Below are 23,722 nucleotides of genomic sequence, written 5' to 3'. Positions count from 1 at the left end.
GAGAGAGAGGTAAAGACAGGAAGGATAAACTGTTCGATCCTAAGAACCTGTCTAACTGGTTCGTTCTGGAAGACGAAAATAAGTTTAGTGACCAATTGATCGCATAAGACCAATTCTAGGCCCTTTTATTCTTGTGGCGGGACCAGTGTGGTAGAAATTGGTAACTCAAATTTTAAAGCACTATTAAAGATAAAATTGGTTGCAATGTCTCCACTTAAATTTACCTCTATGCAGGGGCGCAACTACATATTATTCAGGTGGATGCGAAAACATAAATCGGAGCACCCCCACCCTCCAAGGAAGGCATGCAAGGGTGAAGGAGCGTAGAAAACATACGGTCGCTCTACCCGTATGAGCGACCGTATGTTTAACCCCCCCAGACGAAGACAAGTGAAAGGTAAAACTCGCTACATTTACATGTGCCGAGGTGAAGTGTATGTGAAGGCTTCATCGGGGCGCTGCCCCCTCCAGACTGGGATTTGACGCCCCTCTGGTGCAGCGCCCCTATGAGTTGCATGCGCTGCATACCCACTTTTTGCGCCACTGCCTCTAAGGCACACAGACCCGCTACATACGAGGCTCGAGACAATCTCAATTCAATAAGTTTATTACACAATTGTTTTAGTTTAATCAAATATACTAGTTTAAAACCACACACATTAAAAGACAGTTATGGCTCAACTCAGAGAGGAGCGTAATTCAGGGTAGTGTCCTAAAAAGAAACAGCAAACGAAACAGCAAAAACAAAAGAAAATCGTGCACCAAACCAGAAAGTCCACTACCAACACCACGCTGGCCGTTCTTGTCAAAATAAGGAAAGAAACATTAAAATTACAGACAATACAATTATACAATTCAGTTCACGACCAATCAAGCAGCAGTAGTCCAAATTGAGGGTCCGTCCTGGGAGGATCCGATCCGCTGTAGCAGACGCCACTCAGAACGGCACTTGAAGGATTAGTCCGAGCTGGTCACCAATCAGCCACACTGGACGAGTGATGGGAGCCAGCTTTACACCGACCAGGACGGCGGGCATGAAGCAAGCAAACAGGACGACAGGTAGGCAGCCGACAGATAACCCAGATGACAGGCGGACCGCCAGTCGGGGACAACCAGAACAGCAGGCAAACAACCGGCCAAGGACAAACGGCAGTGGCTAACAAGAATAAATGTTAGAAATGGAACCCAAAAGCGTGAAAAAACTAGCACTTCACTTACCACTGAGCTCTTTAAATAGAGCCTCTGACAGGAAGGAGGAAACAGGGAGCTTGTACAGGCGGCCTGGATATACAACAAAAGCTGAGCTAAAGCTAAGCTAACAAACATTGAGTGTGGGAAGATTCTTACCACAAGGACGATGGATCGGCGATCAGAGCGTCGTTAAGCGCACCGTTTTGAGCGCGTATTAATTTGCGGCAGTTATACAGAAAATGGAAATAAATCACAAGTAATAAGCTTGATGGAGAGAGATGAAGCCTGCCTTACTTAGCGTGCAGCACCAACAAACGCCGAAGTCTGAACCGGAAGGAAAACAACGTGACGTCAACCACATGAGGGAGGGCCCTTGATAGGGGCCCTTTATATACAGGCCCTCAGCGCCACAACCAATTAGATTCAGGCACTTGTGTGGTGAGTTCAAAGCCTACAGGGCATACTGCCACACTTTTTCGTCTTGTTGTATAAAGCTTGTCAAAGTGAAACATCTCAAATAAAATAATATTTTACCAGCTTACAGCTAATCCAGCAGGTTCAAATTAACTATGTCAGATTTAATTTCAACACTTTTAAAGTACCTGGGTTCACACCAGAAAGTGCTAATTTAACTCTTTTTGGAGAGTTGGTACCTTAGCTTTAATTAAGTGTTAAATACCAAATCTGTCTGGAGTTAGTTATTTAATACTGAGTAACCGTAACTCGGTGTTAGATCTGAATTATCAATTCTCCCATAGTATTTTTGAACTTCATAAGAGTTTTTTGTAATTAATACTAAACAGGTGTACTTTTTATTATTTTTCAACTTTTATAAGGTCTTTGGAAAATAAACATCTAATAAAGAGGCAATGATTTTATGAGATGCATTTATTTCAAAACATGCATCATAATTGGAAAACATTTTTCAACATAGAATAGTGTAAAACTTATTAAACTGTGCAATTTCATTGTCATGTGCACAAGCTACAGATTTTCGACTGATCTTCCTGGCCAGCGTGTGAGCCGTCCGGTACATGCGTGGATTTTATTGCTCCTTGGTGACCGCGCTGCGCTGCAGGCCTGAGTAGTTTAATAGTATTATGTGGGAAACCGTGTCAGGGATCGAGGTTCAAACTAGTGCTCAGCCTGCTCTGTTTCTCCTCAAGTAGCAACATGGCAGCGGTGCACATACACACACTTCAGAAAGGTCCCGTTCCCACAGCAGTGGCTGGCTGAGGCTAATAGGAGCCACGGCGTGCCTGCGACTTCCACAGGATTGGCTGAAGATTATCATAAGGATTAAAATGGGAGAGAAAAAAATAGGAAAATGTTGAAATCAAACTGTATAATTGCATCTCTTAAAAAAAAAAAAGCCACCCTGATGATGTGTAACAAGTGTCTCCATTTTTATATCTCCCTACTAAAAGATGACGATGTGCAAGATGTCCTGTCAAACAGCCTATTTCCTGCTAGGGCCAATCAGCATCATCATTATGTGTTTCTGGACCATGTTTACCTCACGGCGCAGGGGGAATACCGCGCTGACTGGGGGCTTGTGTTTCCAAACAAGCCTGCTGCCACCGCGTTGGCCGGTATCCAATTAGGAGGATTTGTTTGTGAGCTGCAGTGTTGTAGGTCAGCAGGAGCAGCAGACAGGATGAGCCAATGTCCCACAGACCTGTGGCAGAGGAGAGGGAAAAATCAAAGTCCAAATGCTGAATCTGTGACAGATACCACGAAGCTTTGTCTTAAAATAGCCAGAAAATCAAATTTGTTTTTTTATGGGAAACCTTGCCATCGTCGCTGAGCAGTGAGTCTATTCACATGTTGCACACTGTGTGCATACATTTGACATGTTGCACACTGTGTGCATACATTTGACTCTTCAACTGGTTGTCCTATCGGCGGGAAAGAACAGTGTTGCAAATACTGGAATATGCAGTCGTGCCTTTCTACATTTTGTTCCATTGTAGTCACAATATACATTTTTGTGATAGTCCAAAACCAGAGGTGGGTGTAGTTACATTCACTTAAGCAACGTTTTGAAATAAATGTTCTTTTAGGAGTAGTTTTACACCATATTTTTTGGAAGCATTGCCTCTGTAAAACTTCTGGATTACACACCTGCAATTTGTTAATGTGAAACTTTTTATTTCTACACAAGCTTTGTTTTTCTAATTTTGCACATATTTGCACTTATCTTTATATTTTGTCTGTCTGATTAAATAATTTTAAAAACATTGCATTATATGTTACACAGTAATTGAGTAGCCTCTTTACCAAATACTTTTTTTTACTCTTTTTACTCTTACTAATTTCTTGCATTTTTGGGCCCTGTACCGACCTCTGTTCGAAATAGTCATTCTTAATTGCAAAGTAGAAGAAAACAACATATTTTTTCTATATTTTTTACACATACAAATTTGAAAATCATTGTGCCTGAAGGAACACTATTACTAGAGATAGTGAGGTATTGCAAAGATTTGTAAAAGCTTTTAGGCTAAAGTTAGAAACCACAAGAACTCCTGTGTAAAGTTCTCCACAAGCCATGTGGGGACAAACTTGCACTAAGCATCAACCTGAACACATAATTGCGCTCCATGTCGAAACATGGTGGCGGCAGCATCATGTTTTTCTTCGGCAGGGACAGAGCTGATGCCAAGTCGGACAAACTCAAAGGAACGCCTTTTAAAGGTTCCAAAACACTTGAGACCGATTAGGTTCACCTTCCAGACATTTTAATGTGAACATGATTCTCTGTATGTGTGAATAAACTAAACTGGAAAATAAGAAATTTATGATATTCGGCAAAACATAATTAGCATATTCTTCTTTCTGCATAACAAAGCTTTGCTAATGTCCCATCATGTTTCTCATGTGATCAATGCTGCTGCTTTATTTTCCAGATCAGTCCCCTGTGGACACTGTGGGACGTCACGGGCTGGGATGAAACATCTCCGAGGGGCACTTATGAGACAAATTGGATTGTATTTGTCTTCACATCCAATTAAACTGATGCACAATGAATCACAGACACTGGTCCATTAAGCAGACTGGGAGGACAAAGTGTTTCTCTCTCTCTGAGCTTTCGGTCCAATGGGCTCGTTTGGCTTCTCCTTTGTTTTTAAACACTGATAGATATTTTTTCACAAGTGCATGCAATAAATTCATATAAAGTATGATTTGGTTCTACATATGTTTTTTTTTAATTTTATTTTAACAGATGCTCTGTACCTTTTCTTGACTATAGCTAAGCTATAGTTGAAGCACCTGTTGGGAAAATTTTAATTTAAATTTCAAATGCATGAGAGCTGGAAATCCCGTGTTGCTTTTTTTTTCTTTTTTCTTCCTCTTCTTCCTAGAAATAATGGTCACTAAGCTGTGTTGCTACGTTACCAAACACTCAGAGTTTGAGTAGGTCTGTGGTGGCGCTGACTGGCTGTCTGAGAAGCCTGAAAAGGCGCAGAGACGGTGACTGAGTGTCCAAGACGACAGCTGCAAACACGGCGCATCCAGACTCGATTAGGAGGAGGGCTTCTGGGGAGGATGCAACAATATCTGACCAGCTTGTGGTTTTTTTTTTGTTTGTTTGTTTTATCGGAGAAATTCTCATTTAAAAAAGAAAAAAAAACTGTGTTACAAGCTTAAGTCCTTTGAGAATCTCTTGTTTTTGTATCTGATAAGATTTCAGACATACATTAATTCCCTCCTGGCCTTTGAAAGGAAACTCAATCCTGTTTCATTTCCTCCACTCGTTTCCCACAAGACCACAAGCAAAGAGGTGGATAAAGGTGCTCTGAGCTTCCAAGCTGAACGTCTGCCTTTAGCTGGGACAACAAATCATCACGTTTCAGGCCAGAGACGTCCATCTTCAAACACATACAGCGTTTAGAAGGGCTGAATCACCCAACAGTAGCTGTAATTAGATGAAAAAGGGCCTCTTTCTCATACCCCCGTTTCCTCCTCCTCTTCCTCCTCCCCCTTGTGTCGCTCCATATGTAGAAAGCAACAGGTCTTAATCCCGCCTGTGCACGGCCACGAGAAGCTGGTGGTTGGCCCTGAACTGTCGACTCTGAAAAACTTTTATTTCATCCTCTGTACATATAGAGACCTGTAAACTGGAGCACTGATGTTTCGGGTGGTGGCTGAGCACGCAAAGAGGCACCCCGGGGTGAGTGAGCCTCCTTTCCTCCCGGTTTGACTGTTCTTATGATGTGTGGTGACTTTTTTATTTAATTTTTAAAAGCTATTTTCCTCTTTCTAAATTTCATTGGATGACACTTGTTTTGAAAAATGCGAAAGGAAATTCAGCCACATGATGTTTACCACTTGAGTTTAATGAAAAATAATTAGCATTTTGATTTTTGTTATAATAATTTTGACTACAAAAGTAAAAGTAATTGTGGTATAATTTTAATTTGTTTTTTGTTTTAGATACACATTTATTCTGTTTTTTTTTTGTTTTTGTTTTTATTAGATTGCCATGTCCAAATCATAAGTAGGTCAACGTTTAGGTCATTTCTACTGACCTTTTCTGTTTATTGATTTTCAGAAAAAATACTGTGAAATTTGATTTACCTTAGCATATTTGCAGTCAAATGTCACTCCCTACTGTCCTTATCCCTGTACTTAGCCAGCTTATGTAATCACTTGCAATGTCACTCATTCATTAATAGGTTAAAGCAGGAGAGATAAAGAGAAGTCTAATTCTGTCTCTTCTAATCTGGAGCTCTCATTCAGTCGGTTACGTCGCTCCTGCAGCCGGTTTTAAAATCAAGGCAAATTTAGAGAGGATTAAGGCACCAGTCATACATAACACATGAAAAAAAAAAATTCAATCTCCTTAATTATCTGACAAAATCAGATCAGTTGCTGGTGTAAAACCTTTCCTCAAAAACATGTATTTCTTCCCCCACAGGGGAGGGGATTATTTCAGAGTCTTTTTTATCCATTTCCACGAGGGCTGACAGAGTGTTAACTTTTTGTCTCTGGTTTCCTTGGAGAGAGAGAGAGAGAGACAGAGAGAGAGAGAGAGAGAGAGAAGCTGCAGGGATGAAAACTCGCGCTACCAGAACTCCTCAGCATCGTCTATCATCCCGGAAAACTGACAAGCACCGAGACAGAAACCGCAGAGAGTAAAATCCTTTTGAGACTCCGTAAACCTGCCTCATCAACTTCAGACAGATGGACGGAAAGAGACAAAGACACAGGCGGTTAGAGTCCAAAAGCTTCAGACAAAAAAAAGTCTGACAAATAAAAACATCAGTCAGACAAACACACATATGGAAAGAGTGAAAGATGAGCAGAGCGATATCATTATGAGAATGGTGCATTTCAAGAAATCTCTGTCACAAAGTGTCTGCAATTCAGAAAATTGCAGCATAAAAGTAGGCTTTCACCTATTTATAAATAAAGAGGAATGAAGACAATCTGATATGAAACGCATAATAATCATCATTGGGTCGGTCACCCAATTGATGATTTAAAAAAAAAAAAAGCTTTAAAATGTTTATATTTCCGCCATTGTAGACTGAAAAAAAACATTGAAGTTTGACCTTTCATCACCAAAGACCAACCTGCTGGAGTTCATTATTTTATTAAACTAAACTCCTGGTTTAACTTCCTCAAAATAACTTTTCATCTGTGTTGAACTGTCTTACATTGTGGGGTCGTTAGCGGCTCTAATCCTCCTTCAGGATCCATCTGGCTCACTTTGAGATCATGTTGGATTGGCGTTTAACTTGTGGTCAGACTTCCTGCAGGGATTAACCAGCTGATGGTGTTTTCCATCCAATTTGTGGGACATTTCTTTCGTTTTCTGTACATATTAAGTAGAAGATGATTCCATTTCACCTTACAGGCACCAACTAGAGCAGCTGTTGCCAAACCTTTTCAGATCCACACAGACTTTGGAATCCAAGCTAATGTTAACTAGACAACACTATAAGACAATTAAAATTTAAAACCATGTTGTTGTTTTTTAAAATCTATTTCTAAATTGACAAATTAAAAAATGTAGATTAAAAAAAATGTAAAGATAAATGTATAAATATAGTAAATAAATTTATACTTTTGCTGGCTATTATAAGTAGTAAGACTGTTTAAATACAGTTAAAATCAAAATGTATACCTGATTTACAAACACATTTATTTAATAGCATGTCATTAATGTTATTCATTAAATAAAGGACAGAATAATACATATTGTTTGTATTCTTTTGTGCTAACATTTGTTATCATTATTAATTATTAATAATATTTTCATTGTAATAATATTAACATGTATGTTAATATGTAAAACTATTTTTTTATATGAGATAGTAAAGCTAATGGAAAAAAATCAGATAAGTTTTATCTCAAGATTAATGATAAAATATAGTTGTGGGAGCCACTGGGCCAGTGTTCCCATTGCATTCTGGGTAGAAAACAGAGACGGCTTTTGGTGTTATTTAAAGACGTCAACCTGTCCCACTCAGGAGCGAGCCGTAACAAGAACAGCTGAAAATAAAGGTAATGAAAGCATTAAACTACTTCCTGTCCTCTGAAAACATTGTTTTCCACATTAAAATGCAGCACAAGCGAAGCAGAAAATTGTATGACAAAGAAGTTCCTGTTCTTTGGGATTGTTGTTTTCCCACAGACCGTCATTCAGAGTCTTACATAACGTCGTATCTCTGCGTCAGCTGGTTCACTGGGACGACAGAAGCGGGTCACTAATTAATCAGCAGAGCTGTGATTGGTCCAGATCACCTGTCTGACAGTTCCTGTTGTCCTCACCTGTAAAGGAGCAAACCGGCTGCGATTTTCTGATGAACCTGGAGGAGAATGACTGGAGAATATAATCAGATTTTTGTTTGGCAAAACCTTCCCATTAATTGGACTGGCAGATTCAGGGTTCAGATGACTGAGCTGACTGACTGCAGTATTTCCTTCTCTTAAAAAGATATTTGTGTGGCTTAAATTGACAAATGTGATTTTGCTCTTCACATGAGACCGCAGCTGAAAGGGCTTGCCACTTTTCATCATATCCAAAATTGTTTCACCTGCTTTTCTGAAATTGTGTTTTGACCAATTTTTTTTTTAAGTTGAAACAAAACAGTTTGAATGAACTCTGTTTGACTCATACTTTTAAACAAACTTTTATTTTCACATTTTACCATGTTGCAACCACAAAACTGAAAGTGTTTATTCAGGATTTTAGGGCAACATGGATGATAGTGAAGTGGGTGGAAAACTATACATGGTTTTAATTTTCTTTTTGAAACAAAATTGGATCCTTTTCACCTTGTATCATTTCCATCTCGCATGATGAGTCAATTTTTAGCATTTCAACTTTTGTTGGAATCCTTTCTGTCTGGAGTTTCCATTTTCTCCCTATGTGTATAAAAATTCTTTATTATTGTGACTTTCTTCCGTAGTTCAAAGCCAGAGTTTCAGAAAACTAATAATTGGGTCATAGCTATGTCAGAAACCTGGAAAACTTAGGCTTCTTTCTACATGTTTAGTTATTCGAGAAGCCAGTTCACTCTCAGGTTTCTGTGGTGGGTTCGGATCCAGTGTGAATGTTTAATTATATGAGCCTTTTTTCAGGTTATGCTTTGTCATCTATATAATAACATTTTTTTTAATTTTATTTAAATTTTTAGTAGCAAAGAAATAACTGTTGGTTTTATCTGTGTGCCTTCAGCTAATCCCCCAGTTCTTCTTTATCTGCCTGGGAATGGGTGGTGCGTCCTTATATCTTATCCGGCTGGCCAGAGGACCACATGTCACGTAAGACTTTTTGAACTTTTGCAGCAGTTTTGGATAAAAAAAGAGAGAGAAAAAAACCCAGCCTGCAGTAATTAGGCACAATCCTGACTCGCACTCACACTTTGAAGTGACCAACACAAGGTTTGCATAGTTGTGAAGTAGAAGGCAAATAATACGAGGTTTGCAAAGTTTTTCGCAGATAAAATAATTTAGACTTTGTCAGAATGATAAGAAATTTACGTTTCTGTTTCAAGTTCTGATTTGGATTTAGGTTTGGGCTTTAACTAGGCCATTTTCAACTGTTCCATTAGCTCTGTCTGTCTATGGTTGTTCTCCTTCTTCATAACTTTCTCCCTGACCTCTCCTTGTTCCCTGATCTTTTTGATGCTATTTATTCACAAATGTTTGATGACAAATCTTGAAGCATTCATAGAATATTCCACTTTTATGATTTAAAACACAAATTACACACAGAAGAACCACTTAGCAATTGCGTCCTAGCGACATCCATGGTAATCGGTTGCTCCAGATTTTATTTAGGGGTATCAAAGAATAGAAAGGACATTTCATAGCAATGAATCACTTTGTGTTGGTCTGTTTCATTAAACCTAATGTACAGTAATACGTTAATGTTTGTGACTGTGGAGTTTAAAAAAACAAAAACAAACAAATATATATATATATATCAAAAGTAATCTCAGCGTATGCCGTGTCTGTAACAATCAAACTGACACCAATTCTGGTGTCTTTTCTGGAAATTTTTTCAGATTGCTTGCCTCCTTAATCGGTGATCAATTTTCAACCAACTCGATCAGCTTCAGTGTTGTCCTGAAACGCTGCTCTGGTATTGGCTTCAAACCTTTTAAGAAATATCTTGACTCATTGCTTGCTTTTGACGAATACCTTTGTCCCACTTGATCCAAGTCTTGCTGGATTTGCTTTTAGTAAGCATTTGGCTTAATGTCTGGTCTTAGCAGGTCTTGTAACATGTTTGCACAACACTGTTTTTCTTTATTTAGTTTTTTTTAATGATTTCTTTAAAAACAATGGCGGTAGAGATTTAAAGAGGATAAAACAATTCCTTGCTTTTTTCTGTATTTAAGCTGGAACAAGACAGATAATCCTGAACCATGGAATAACCTCGACCCCACATACCAGTACAAGGTAATCCAGGTCACACACAAACATGAGCTACTGCTTAGTCCACACAAGTTACAGGGTAATTATTTTTGTTGCGGCAGCAGTCTTCTGTTTATGTTCTTCTTCTGCAGTTTGTGGCAATCACCACAGACTACAAAAACCTGAAGAAGGAGGGTCCTGATTTCTGAACCGTACAGCTCAGAGTCAAACCGGAAGAAACGAAGATCCGGATCTGGACTCGGATTTCTTTCTCTCTTTGTCTTTTCCGACATCAGCACTGCAGGTTTTGGGCGAACCCAACTCTTAAATCCAGATGTTTGGTTTTAAATAGCAGCTGGTTGCCTGGTAAATGTGACAGCAAACTATCGAAACTGCTCACTGAAAGACGCAGCACACACAGAGTTTCTGCCTGTGTTTGTCCCATTTTACATTACGGCTTGTTTTTCATAGTCATACTTACTTCCAATTTTCATCACTGACAATTATTATCTCAAGGACATAGCCTTGTTTTGGAAATATTGGTTCCACTTTAATTTTCATAGCATGACACTGAAAACAAGCAAAAAAAAATAAAAAATAAAAAACATACATTAATCTAAGTACTTTGTAGGTTTCCAGATATTAATCCTAAATGTAAATAGCATGTAAAATATGCGAAGAAAAAAATGCACCAAAACAACCCTGCTTCATTTTTCCTCTTTATTATCCCAGCTTTTTATAGAGCAATGCCGTCCTGCCCTGCAGCAGCAGTCATTGTCAGCAGAGTGTTTGTACTTCATAACCGACTGTAAGTTCAGCTGTCACTTAATTTACCAGTGATTGCGTCACTTATGAAAGCATCGGGTGCTTTAACCACATTATATTCTTTCAATAAATGAACCGCAGATTGATGGCTGCCGAAGTGTTTATTTTGTCGTGAGCCGTTTCCACATGGTGGGCAGGTGATTTTTGTTGTGCGCCTGGATGGAAGTGAGAGAGATACGGATCTTTTTCCACACGCTGCACTCAGAAGCTCTGATGGAGCCGAGCCGTCTGTCGGCAGTACGGCTGTCACTTTGCAGGTGAATGATGCTTATTCAGTGGAGCCACCTTCAGACTGTGTGTGTGTGTGTGGGTGTGTGTGTGTGTGAGGGAGACATGTGACAGCAGCCCAGTGTCTTTGATCAGTGGCAGGATTTTAAACAGTCCACCCCTGTGTGGCATCCTAAGCGCAATACTGTAAACCTAACAGTACTGCGCAACACACATACATAATAATGATAATAATAAATCCTAATGAGGGCTCAGTGTTTGACGAAACTGTCATCACTGGTACTTCCTGAAAAGTGGCAACTTAAATTTAAGGAAAGGTGATGTTAGTAAGCCTATTTTTTCAAATCAAGCTCCAAATATCAGCTCTTTTGCGGTTTAATACTCACATCCAAGGTCATTTCATCCTTTACTTTCAGGATTTTCATCTAGCATGGGTTGTGGATGTTTGGCTGTGTCTCTTTCCACTGAATATGATGGATTCAGGTTTCTTCTCAGGTGAATTGAAGGTTAGACACGACAAAGAATGCTAGAACTTAAAGCGACAGTATTATGTATTTTCCAGGCATATAGTGGCATCTTATAGCATGATCCAATATCTATGTTACCTTCAGTTGTTATAAAAAAAAATGTTGTATATATCAAAGATGACTTAAAAGAAATTCGACCTTGTAATTTAACACCTTGAAATTGGGCTTCTGCCTCTTTAAGAAGCTTCTGCTGTTCCTGACACTCAATATGCAGTTGACAACCTTTCTTGCACTGATAAGTAGTTCCTATGATGAGCTCAGTTCCACCAGGTGTTTGCTAATTGCTGCTGCCGCTAGTCCTGAGGAGATGAATGGGGGAGGTACAGAGGAAGGATGCTCTGTGGGACAGGAGCTTGGCTTGGACAGTGAGGCTGTGAGGAGGAGCTTTGTGGAAAGAGGCAGCGTTTTGTAAGAGCACACGTTTAGGCACCAATGAGTAGTTGCCACGTGAGATTCAGGGATTTCTCAAACACGCATGAAAAAAACTCTCCAGATATATTTTTGATGAGGGAATAACATTATCACATGATATAAAACTCAACTTTAGACTATGAACAACAATAAAACCACATCACATCACAACAAACACTGTTTCAATAGTAGCCAGTCTAATAACGCCTTGAATCGAGTAAGCACGTGGTTTCCCTGACTTTTTAAATGCATTCAAAATCTCACAAAGACGAGTTGTCAGGTCATGAGAAAAAATTCAGCGAGACGAGGCGGGTCATCATTTATTTGTGCTGTGATGCTGCTTGTGCGACGGTCAGAGTGTTTGGAGGTTTTCTGACGACACAGCTGAGAACTCGACCCAACCTCGCCGACCCCGAGTTCAACCATAAGCCTCTGGAGACGATTCACATTCCTCTGGTAAAAATCTTCAGCTGGAAAAAAAAACAAAAAAAAAAAAAACTGGAGAACAAACAAAGAAGCAAGTTGGAGACGTCCGACTCAGAACAAAAGTCCTTTCAGTCTCTTGCTGAATGAGTGTTCAAATATTTAACATCAGAAGTTTATGTTCTTGGCTGGATTTGTGCCGCTTTGTCAAGCTCTTTGTGTGTGAAATAAAATTCTTAATTTTATCAAAAGGGGGATAAAATTAGGACATGTTATGCGCCAGAGAGAATAAAGATCTGAGGAGCAGTGGGAACTTTTGAAAGTTTAGGACTCTCATCTTCTCATTTTTACAACAGTCTGTTTGATCTACAAATGACTGACAGCGTTATGAGTAGAACATAAAATAAGCATCAATGTTCTTTGTCACATAAAGTCTTGGACTGTTTCTGTTCATAGCAAAGCATTTGACCTCATATTTTATATTCAAAATTTTCCAAATTGGGACATTTATGAAGTCTGAATGTTGGTACTTCTTGATGAACCGGGAAAGGAACAAACTAAAACATAAAGGTATTTTAAACAAACAAACAATAATGATAAAAAAAAAATTAAAAATGGTTTCTTTCATCTTGAGAAGTTTGTTCAGCAACTGTCTGACACCATCACTCCTTTGCCCAGAGGCTCTTAGAGCTTGTGTTTGTTCAAATAACAGATTTCAGCGTCCCAAAAGGCTGTGAGGGAGGATCAGGAGAAGTCTGACTGCAGTAAAGATGCGTTTTTTTTCCTGCTCTTTTAAATCGACTTTGTTGTGTGACTTTGGTCTCCTTTGTGCTTAAAGACTTAGACATAGTTTGATACAATAACACAGTCAGCTCTAAAGTGTTTGTTGTTCTGCTTGCTGCAAAGCAATCCCACAGCATGATACAACCTCCACTGTTTTTAACTACGGATGGGACCGCTAGAGTAACATGTTGTCATAGTTACCAAGAGATTCTGGTTTTAACTACACCATCATGTCCTCCCACAGTTGTGACAAGGGAATCTGGGATTTTGTGAAATTGCATTTTAGCCTCTAGACATATATATATATATATATTAAGCTTTTTTCATTTTTGATACATTCACAACTTGTGATTAAAACAAAGCAACTCTAAATACCCTTCATTTTTATTACTTTATCTGGCAAAATGTTTTGTTTATATATGCGTTTATGTCTAAATATGTTGTGAAATCCATATTGAAAATTTGTGGTGGACACTTCCTTTGATTTGAAAAAGACACACTGAACAGCAAAGCAGATAAAAAAGGTTAATGAAAACTTTCTGAATCTGTGACTCCAACCTTTCTGACACATTTCTCATCCTGTTCAGAAATCACCTTTTTTTTTTTTTTTACTATATTCTCTGAACACCAGGAGGAAATGCCAGCTGTTTCATTCAGATCATTGTTTATAAGCCACAGAAGCCCCTCCCTTCTTAAATTACAAACTATTATCCTCATATCTAACCCAGAAATCCACATTTACCCTTGTTTATTTTCTTTTTGCAATTACACATAATTTCCTTCAGACGTCGCTTAGTAACAATTAAGCCTGGAATTACTATGTTACTCACAAAATCGAGCCAGACGAAAACAAATAACACAAAATGTTGACGCAACCTAGAAAGACAGAAGCTAGCTCCTTCCAGCTGTTTCTGTTGAATCCAATACATCTGATTTTGGGTCCAACAAAATGTAATATAAAAGCATTCATTTCTTATTTAATTTGGTTGTCAGAATATCTTAAGAAAATACGTCAAAAAGCAACGTTGTGCAAACTTGATTTCTTGCTTTATTCATGTCTGACTTTGATCAACAATTATACTGAAATGTTTTTCTTCACAGCTGTACATCAATATTCAATGCATCGTTTTGTACACCAGTCATTATTTACCACGGCCTCGGATGAAACTCTTCCATTAAAAAGACTGTGTTTACATTTTCAGCAGAAAACTGACCAACAGTGCGGCGTGATCCAAATATAACGGTGACATTTGCGCGTTACAGTTCCACAGGAAGTCGACAGAAGGTGACGTCGCTGGAGAGAAGCCCGCTTCCTCTTTTAGTGATCTGTGAATCCTGGCATGGGGAAGGGTCTGGCAAATAGCTCCACCCGATGGCGGAGCTCTGCAATGAGCTTTACTGTGTCAGGGTCCTTCAGCAGGAAGGACTTGAAGCTGGCCAAGTTTCCTGATGGGAGGAAAAAGGAAATGTGTAAAAAAAAAAATAAAGTGCCAAAAAAATAAATAAAACGTTACGGTACTCTACAATATCTCAACAAGTTGGTCTTCTTAATCTTCTTCAGTTCAAGATAAAGTGAAAAAAAAATTAGGAATTGAGTTCAAAAAGTAAATCCCATGATTCACGACACACAGTGATGTGTTTTGATAGTTTATTTTTTGCTCCTAAATTTGATTTTTTTTTTTTTTTTTTTTCATTTACAAAACATAAAATCTCTTGCCCAGTTAATTATCACACCGAAACAGTCTCACCAGTTTTCTGCTTCACACTCAGAGCGATCTGAATCCCTTCATCTATGAAATCCACAACCTTCTCAAAGTCTCCCTCCTTAAACTGTCGAGAAGTCAGAGCTGGAGCTCCTTCAGCAAAAAAACAAAATTAAGATGGTAAGAAAAGCGAAGAAAAACAAACAAAACAACGACAGAAAATAACCCAGTAAGCTTTAGAATAAATGCACACAGACTTTTATACTAAACAGGAGATGCATTTTCTACACCCTCCATATTAAAACGAATAATCATGAGTTTGTTTACCGAGTCTGAGTCCTCCTGGGGTGAGGGCGCTCCTGTCCCCCGGACAGGTGTTTTTGTTGGCTGTGATGGATACCAGCTCTAGGACCCTCTCTGCTCGGGCTCCGTCTATCCCGTGAGGTCGAAGGTCAACCAATACCAGGTGGTTGTCGGTTCCGCCTAAGAGGAGGGAGATGAGAACGAAGCAGGGTAAGTGTAAGTTAAAGCTTCATTATGTCGATTTTTACGAAACACGTCTGACTGGATGAAATGAGCCGATTCTTCTCACTGCTTCCGAACCGTTTGTTGCCGATGCTGGAAAACATCAACTCTGACTTTTCTTTTCAGTGATATTTCTTAAGCGTTCAACAGTAAAGTGAAAGCTGCCTTTAAAAAGTAAAAAAAACAAACAAAAAAGCAAATTAATGGGCTGTGAATGAAAAAAGGAGGCGAGTGCATGAAGTACCTACAAAGTGCTCATGCCGTGGTATGAGAAGCATGGAAGCTGCCAGTTTCATGCGTCTTTTAAATGTCTGTTGATGTGCATGAGGGATTCACCTGACACCAGGGTGTAGCCTTTCTGCAGCAGAGCGCCGGCCATGGCTTTGGCATTCAGAAGGACCTGAGCGATGTACTGTTTGAACATGGGACTGGAAGCCTGCGGAGACGTGAAATTATGCTGCGTGAAAAAAGGAGAACGCTGCACTTTCATGTTTTATTCATGAGCTGCTGAAATTCTGCCAGTTCTTAGATTTGTTTTCCCTCCAAGGATTTTTCTCCCTTATTATTATGTTTATTACTGGACACGACTGAATATCGGCGACTAAAACAACCGTCTGGACCTGTCTGAGGGCCACAGCCACTCCGGCTATGGCGTGGTTGTGCGGACCTCCTTGAAGTGACGGGAACACCGCAAAGTTCACCCGGTCCTGGAGGTCATAGGACGTCTCCCGACCTTTGGCGTCCACCGACCGCACGCCTTTCCGGAAGAAGATCATACCAGCCCTGCAGAGTGGAGACAGGAAGCCGTCCGAGTGTTCGCCTCGATCCGTCATAAAGCGGTTTGAAAGCTGATTTAAATGGACATTTGGTACCTCGCTCCTCTCAGGGACTTGTGGGTAGTGGTTGTGACCAGGTCAGCGTATTTAAAGGGAGAAGGAACAGCGCCAGCCGCCACCAGGCCGCTGATGTGAGCCATGTCAGCCAGCAGGTAGGCGTTCAGCTCCTCACACAGCTGAAACACACAACACAGACCGTAACGAAACGTTTCTCAAAAACCTGATGAGTTACCACAAGGATTTCAGTTGGAAAACACACAGTTAGGTCGGACCTTCTTCATGCGAGCGTAGTCGATAAGGCGAGCGTAGGCGCTGGTTCCGGCGATGATGAGCTTGGGTCTGAAGAGGCGGGCTGTCTTCTCCAACTGGTCATAATCGATCAGACCCGTTTGAGGCTGAGATTGTAACACAACACTTTGTTACTAGGAATCCTCCACAGATATACCGTCTGAAGTCTACCAAGCGCTCACATTCAGCTTGTAAGGCATGGATTCGAAGTAGATGGAGGTGGCAGAGATTCTCTTGTTGTCGGTCATGTAGCCATGGGTCAGGCTGAAATACAGCAGAATAACATTACAACACAGATTGCAGCTGTAAACGTCTGAATCTTAATCCTCAGAATTACATATTATAAACATGTTATTTCAGTTTATGGAAAGCCTCTTTTTCAGATGTTGCTTTGGGATTAGTACGTTTTATAGAAAGCTACAAGAACGCCCAACTGCAATTCACCACAAGGAGAGACATTAAAGACATTAAAGCTTTACTCAGATAGAGCCAAAATTAAGCTATGCAGCCTACAATAAATCGCTACATATGACTGAAAACAGATGTTGCACGTCACCCTGAAAACCCCACAGCCATAATGAAACATGGTGGTGGCAGCATCATGCTTTTGTCAGCAGGGATAGGGAAGCTGGTCAGAGTTGACAGCAAAGTGAAAGGAGATAAATCCTAAAAGAAAAGCTGATAGAACTAAAAAGCATTACACTGTGGAGGAGGTTCAGAGGAACAACAACCCCACACACGCGTGCAGCCGCAACTCCAACGAAATGGCTTAGATCAAAACATACGATTTAGCTCAAATGGCTCAGTCAAAGTCTAAATCAAAATCCAAATGAAAACATTTAGTTAGAAAAATATCAGACATTCTCCAAAATGCTCTCAGTGGAAGCTGGTTCTGCAAGGTGTGGATTTAAGAGTGCTGAATAAAAGTTGCTCTTTTATTATTCGTTTTTGTGGAATAAAATACAACTGAGTATTATAATCTGTCAAGTTCAACAGTTTTACACTTGATCTATCACATGAAAACCTTATTAAAAAATGCTGATAGGCTAAGCCTTTGTGAGATGAACTAAGCAGAAAGAAAAAAAAGAACTGATCCATGACGGGAGCTAATCTGTTTATTAAAACAAATATGCAATAGTAGGCTCATTATGAGCTACCACCAAAGATCTTCAAGCAGCCACTTGACCCCAGGTGGGGGTAGCTAAATGTAAAACAGGTATTTATGTTATTAAAGGTGGGCAGTTTTCTCTAGAATCTTCCACTGGGCTTCAAAAAGTGGCCATTATATCACAGTATTGTAAGTTGATGCTTTCTTTACAACTAAGTGCATGAAAAATATACTTCTAGTACACTTACAGAAAAGTTAATTAATGTGTATTCTACCAAATGCATTAAGCTGAATATATTTAATGTAATAGCACAAATCCAGCAAATATATAGGCCATTATATAGGACTGCCTCTTCTGTCTTTCTGTTCTTCAACGCCCGGCCAGCCGTGGCGTTAACTTTACGTGGAGCACCTTCATTTTCTTCTGTGAATGTCTGTGAAATTAAAATGAGCCCCTTTCAAAGAGAGTGTCGCCGTGTGACAGCTCCAGTCTATGAGACCAAAAACTTTAATCACACTCAACCTCTTCTTGACGTTAAGTCCAAAAACAACATTCACTTTCTTGTAGGAAATAACCGCTGGGCCAAGTGACGCTCTTTTGTGATACTAATAACTAAAATGTGGGAACTAATAATTGCAGAATCTGTCAGAGTGATGAGAGCGTCTGAAGCATGAAATGAAAAAAAAAAAAAAAAAAAAACTGAGATATTTGTATAAATAGCTGTAAAATGTGTTTTAATGTGAGATTAGCATGCCTCAGGGATTCATCTGGGAGTTTTTACATGATTTCACATCTTCTAAACAGGTAAAAATGTGTGTCATTACATTGTTTTAGCACATAAAATATTGATGTTACAGACTCATTTCTGTCAAATTATTTAAATAAAATGTTGTTGTTTTTTCAACAGGATTGTAACATGACAGTAGGATTACAGTCGTTGCTGCTTTTTCACAAGTAACCAAATCTCCCTTTAAGCAGAATATTGTTATGATCCCACAGCGTATTTACTCACTGTCCACCGTCTGGCAGGTCCAGGCCCATCATTCGGTCGTGAGGCTTCAGCACAGAGGTGTAGGCTGCAAAGTTGGCTGGGGACCCCGAGTAGGGCTGGACGTTGACGCCCCACAGGTTTGGATCCAGACCGAAGGCGGCGAGCGCTCGTCTCTGGCACAGCAGCTCAATCTGGTCAACAATCTCTGCGCCGCCGTAGTACCTGAAAGAGACGCACATTCACATGCACTGTAGTGCCTAAAGGGTTATAATTTTTATTAACTTTTATCATTACTTATTAAACCAGCTTGTGTCTTTTACAATTTATTAATTATATTGTTGCATTCTTCTCATCTCTTTTATTACACTGCATCTCATGTGTACAATATTGCATCATAAGACACAATCTAATATCAGATGACTTCCCAGTGTAATGAGTGATAGTTAATGTATTGCCATAAAGTGACAGTTTAGATTTAATTTTCATATCAGTGATGCAGATGATGTTAAGTGTAGCATTTTTAATGTAACAGAAATACATGACAGGACAGGAAGTGTTGCTTTAAATGCTCACAGAAGTTCAACAATGTCACACCTAAAGGTTGGCATAGCGCGTACCTGCTCTATTTATAGTTGAATAAGAATGTTGGAGATGAAATGTCTAAATTATTTCAGCTATAGTCGATAGCGCATCCTCTATAAAGCGAAGTGTCAAACTCTGGGTCGAACAGGGACACTCCTTCTGTCTACGCTTTAGAAAACGATCGCTTGACTGAATGAAGATGCTTTAGAGTCCGTGCGACATTAACTGAACAGCATGGTGTTCACTAAAGTCAAGAAATTAACTTTTTTGTGTTAATGTAGTTCTCTCTGTCTATTGTAAAACTTTAGACCCACCTCTCTGAAGCCACTGATCCTGTGCAGAAACACCATGTTTGTTTAAGGTTCTTGTGAAAACTTTGTTTTCTTGGTAAAATCTTCCATTGGTAATTCATAAATTTGCAGTTGTTACAAAGGAAACATCCTCCTTTATTATCATTTGATAATAATGATTAGATTTGAGGGGCTTATTTAATTGGGGATTAACTATTTCATGCGAACATATGTGTTTATCTTTTGAGTTTTCTGGGAAGAATCCAACTCTGTCCTCTCGCATCCGTTTTAAATAGCAAACATACAAAGTTTGTTGTTGGAGGACAAACCTGAGAAAACCCAAACACGTGGTTGGAAACCTGCACGCTACAGCGTGCTGCATTGCACAGTGTTGCAGTGCACCGTGTTGTTCCTGGTAGCAGCGCTGCATGATGTTACACCATGCAGTTGTCAGTGAGATGGTGTGGTGTCAAAAACCGTATTGCCTTCTCCACAAACGATTGCATTACATCACTGCTGTATAATTCAACAGCATCTCGGACCGGTGAAGGTTTGTCAGGTACTCAGAATGACTCTTCAGCGAAAGCAGTCCACTCTATTCCACTCTCAAACTTCATCCTAGTAAAAAACGCCCCCCCCCGAAAACTCAACCTGACAAAATGACGTGTACATATGTTTCTAGATGATGATTGTGACATATTATAATTGAGTTGGGCTTTGGTGCTTACCGTTGCCCAGGGTATCCCTCGGAGTATTTATTGTTCAGACAGGAACCCTGTGCCTCCAGGGCGGCACGGCTGCAGAAATTCTGACAGGACAAGCAAGCACAGTGTCGGCATCTCCACATACTGTATGCTTTAAGAAAAAAAAAATCTGAACAGACTATCCAAATATAGCTTTATTTACTCAGAGAAGGCTTTACTGCCAGAGACTGTAGCCACTATATAAATTTAGCTCTCCTTTGTGCTTTTGGATTGGCTTTCCTTTCACATGCAAGCTAAAATAATCACAAAAAAATACAATAAAAAAAATACAATGACTTTCTGTGTTGCAAAATATAATGGATGATAGAATCTTACTTTGTGAATTTTTTTGTGCGCCTCCCATAAATGGCTGTCTGAAGCTTTTTCTATATATAAGAGGAGAGAAAGCTGCAGAAACGGAACTGAATGCAAATGAATTTTCCTCCTTCTGTCAGTTTTTTCTCTTCTCAAACTCTCACTCTGGCTTATTTTTTTTTTACCTCTTCCTCTCCCTCATCCTCACCTCCCCCTCCGCCCCCCTCATCCCCCTCTGTAAGTCTTATTATACTAAACCTGTCACTGTTCAGGGATCCCTCAATCATCCCAGTGAGGTTTAAAACAAGCTCCCTGTCTGACACAGAACTCTTTCTGTGACATTTTTGAAACACTATCCTGACACACAAAAATACACTCTCAAACTAGACTTCCCTTCCTCCTCTTCCTCTTCTTCTCCTCTCAAAAATGTGGAGATCAGTGAAGAACACGCATGGGAAAGCTAATGGGATAATATGGCATCGTTCTAAAAACACAGGGAGATCTCCTCTGGGACTCATCCTGCACTGGTGAACGACTCACATCGCTCGCTCATTAAGATGAAAATCTTTCAGATACCAATGTGGATAATAAATGTTTGGGCTCATAACTGGTCCATAGTAAAAGAAACGAAACTTGGTTAATTTTCTCCAACTTCAATTTGGATTTAATCATTTTGAAGAGAAAATAATTTTAATTTTAGAGTTAGTTGTTCCCAGCTTAAGTTGGACGTTGCAGATACATTCCTGCTTTCTGCTTCACAGCTTCTACTTCAGACTTCAGTTTTCCAAGTAAAATCTTTTTTTATTAGTTTTACAGACGGGACAGTCACATTCAAGATGAGGATAATTACTAGAGTTTTTTTTTTTTAGTAGTGTTTAAAATTAATATTAAACATCCATCTGTTCAGTTTTGTTACAAAAAAAAAACTATCTAAAAATGTCTCAAGGTATCTGTTCATGAAGAGGTCAGTTTTCTTTGCTAGAAGAGAAGAAAAAGAATGAATCGAACTGAAAGGAGAAAATCTGTTTGCTGATTTTCTAAATGTTGTTCTGTGTGGAGTCCACCTGTCAAAACCAGTTGCTGCTCCAGCACAGCTTTCACACACACACATGCACACACACGCACGCACACACACACACACACACACACTTAGTGTGATTCCAAGCAAAGAGCAAATATTTAAACAGTTCTGCAACAGACTGACGTCCATCACGTTTTACGTAAAAGAAAAAATGTGATACTAAATGAGTTCTTGTCGTTTTTCTGATGTTAGCCATTGTGAACTCCAGATTGATAACTTCTGAAGATCTATATGAGTTTCTGTCATTTTGCTTTTGTTTTGTTTGTCTAAATCCTGACATTTCTCTTAATTTTGCTTTTGCAACCCCATCAAAACTGTTTTCTGTCATCTTGTGTCTGGCCCCAGAGTGCTGTGTGTTACTATTCTAATTGGTAGCATTTATCTGCATTTGAAAGGAGTCTTCTACAAAAAGGCTCCATGAAACTGTGCTAAAGGAAGCTAAAGGAAAAGGCTACTTCAAATGCACATTTAAGTGTATTCAACCCCTTTCACTGTGAGACCACTAAATAAAATCCATTCCCTTTCAGAATTCATGTGTAAAATTCGATTGTAGTATGAATTGATATTGAACCAAGCCCTTTTTAAATCTAATATACTGAAATTAAAATAAAACAACATTTTGAGGTTAGACATCAAAATAAAAGCATTTTTCCTCCTCCTGCATCATTATGCACTACTTTCTGAGTTAATTACGTAAAAATCCACTAAAATACAATAAAGTGAATGTTTTCTTTGTGGTCAAAATGAAAAACTGTGAGTTGCCTCTTTGTTTTTGCCCCTCTCTTCTCTCTGCACTCTCACCTCTGACGCGATGAGCTCCAGTCCCCGACACTGCCTGTCCTTCTCCTGCTGCAGGAGACTCCACATCTCTGGGTCGTCCTGGGCCAAACTTTCCTGCCCCGTCCATCCGCCGCCGCCGCCGTGCGTCAGCCTGCATGGCTCTGAGGCGACCTGCCCCTCTCTCCCCGAACAACCCGAGACTCTGAGGAAGAGCGGCTTCAGCGTGACACAAGAGAAAAAGAACAAAATTAACATTGTCACTCACTAAGAAAACATGTACTTCTTAAATAATGAACGTTAAATGTTACTAAGACCTTGGGTGGTATTCAGCAGAAAGTCACAACGATCTTTTGTGTTTTGTGCTGCTAAAACTGAGTTGTTGTTGTTGTTGTTTTTTTTTTAAAGAAGCGACTTTGGTGTCTTTTGAAATGCTCGTGAAGGCTGAGCTTGGGTGAGAAATGCTTTCATCACTTGAAATTATGATACTCTGCAGGAAGGGTTTGAAAGAATGACTTAGAATAATGTGTCTTTTGATGTTCTGAGCAAAGCCATTAAGTGAAAGGCTGCGCAAAAACAAATGTGCTATTCAAGCAGGACAGCTTTGGAAAACCTTGGACTGGAAAAATCTACATAGACTGACCACCAGGGTCTTGTTTGTTAAAGCAGGTATGCATACATGACACTTTTGGAACCAGGAGCTACTTCGCCCTTACAGGTGGTTCAGTGTCAAAGCAGAAATGCGCACAAAAACAGGATTCTCATATCTACTGGTTTGGCATACGCTTGACAAAATAAAACAGACTTTGCTGCTTTTTGACACTTTTTATGACAGACAATGAAGCCGTGCATGTTGCATGCAGACAGCTCTGGCAGGGTTGAGATGAACTACAATGGCATGCTGACCTAGTTTGCAGCATTTAAGTTATTTAGTAACAACCGCTCCGATGTGCAGAGGGGTAAATAAGACCTTTAGACAACATGCAACTGCATCGTCGTGCAATGAATCATCAGACGAAATTACTCACCCTCAGTGTCTGCCGCAGCGACAGAGAGAGCATGTTTGTGACAGCAGAGGTCCGGGGAAAACTGGAAACTTTCAAGGTGCAAAGGGTGAACGCACAATCATTCTGGGCCGACGCCAGGTACATGCGTAGTCTGTGTCACTGATAGCATGAAAGGTGCATGAAAATCTGCCTCTGAATTGGTTCTCTGTCGCCTGG

General features: G+C 39.7%; 2 protein-coding genes across 2 annotated transcripts; one reads left to right on the top strand and one right to left on the bottom strand.

Moving 5' to 3' along the window:
- Positions 1 to 5,145: 5,145 nt before the first annotated feature.
- ndufa4l2a (NDUFA4 mitochondrial complex associated like 2a) lies at positions 5,146 to 10,973 on the top strand. The gene is made up of 4 exons (XM_007553455.2): positions 5,146 to 5,362; positions 8,879 to 8,964; positions 10,047 to 10,107; positions 10,215 to 10,973. The coding sequence occupies exons 1-4, from the start codon at positions 5,321 to 5,323 to the stop codon at positions 10,269 to 10,271; spliced, it is 246 nt and encodes an 81-aa protein (XP_007553517.1). The 5' UTR covers positions 5,146 to 5,320; the 3' UTR covers positions 10,272 to 10,973.
- LOC103139013 (serine hydroxymethyltransferase, mitochondrial-like) lies at positions 10,802 to 23,711 on the bottom strand. The gene is made up of 13 exons (XM_007553454.2): positions 23,528 to 23,711; positions 22,524 to 22,718; positions 20,312 to 20,391; positions 18,733 to 18,933; positions 16,794 to 16,875; positions 16,596 to 16,718; positions 16,360 to 16,499; positions 16,108 to 16,270; positions 15,824 to 15,923; positions 15,290 to 15,445; positions 15,008 to 15,115; positions 12,063 to 14,705; positions 10,802 to 11,999 (listed from the first exon to the last, which is right to left on the bottom strand). The coding sequence occupies exons 1-12, from the start codon at positions 23,648 to 23,650 to the stop codon at positions 14,578 to 14,580; spliced, it is 1,599 nt and encodes a 532-aa protein (XP_007553516.1). The 5' UTR covers positions 23,651 to 23,711; the 3' UTR covers positions 10,802 to 11,999; positions 12,063 to 14,577.
- Between the last annotated feature and the right edge of the window lie 11 nt (positions 23,712 to 23,722).

Source organism: Poecilia formosa, unplaced genomic scaffold, assembly GCF_000485575.1.
Source record: "Poecilia formosa unplaced genomic scaffold, Poecilia_formosa-5.1.2 Scaffold56, whole genome shotgun sequence".
In the NCBI taxonomy this organism is placed as follows: Eukaryota; Metazoa; Chordata; class Actinopteri; order Cyprinodontiformes; family Poeciliidae; genus Poecilia; species Poecilia formosa.
Note: the sequence above shows the minus strand (reverse complement) of the source record. Positions and strands in the feature narration are given on the sequence as shown.

What these genes read in the sequence shown, in the direction of transcription:
- ndufa4l2a (XM_007553455.2), top strand. Translation starts at nt 5,321, where the DNA reads ATGTTTCGGGTGGTGGCTGAGCACGCAAAGAGGCACCCCGGG. An exon ending in GCCAGAGGACCACATGTCAC is followed by an intron (nt 8,965 to 10,046) that starts GTAAGACTTTTT and finishes TCTGTATTTAAG; the next exon opens with CTGGAACAAGACAGATAATC. An exon ending in ACCCCACATACCAGTACAAG is followed by an intron (nt 10,108 to 10,214) that starts GTAATCCAGGTC and finishes CTTCTTCTGCAG; the next exon opens with TTTGTGGCAATCACCACAGA.
- LOC103139013 (XM_007553454.2), bottom strand. Translation starts at nt 23,650, where the DNA reads ATGTACCTGGCGTCGGCCCAGAATGATTGTGCGTTCACCCTTTGCACC. An exon ending in AAGTCCCTGAGAGGAGCGAG is followed by an intron (nt 16,271 to 16,359) that starts GTACCAAATGTC and finishes TCCACTCTGCAG; the next exon opens with GGCTGGTATGATCTTCTTCC. An exon ending in AGGCTACACCCTGGTGTCAG is followed by an intron (nt 15,446 to 15,823) that starts GTGAATCCCTCA and finishes CCCTCCTCTTAG; the next exon opens with GCGGAACCGACAACCACCTG.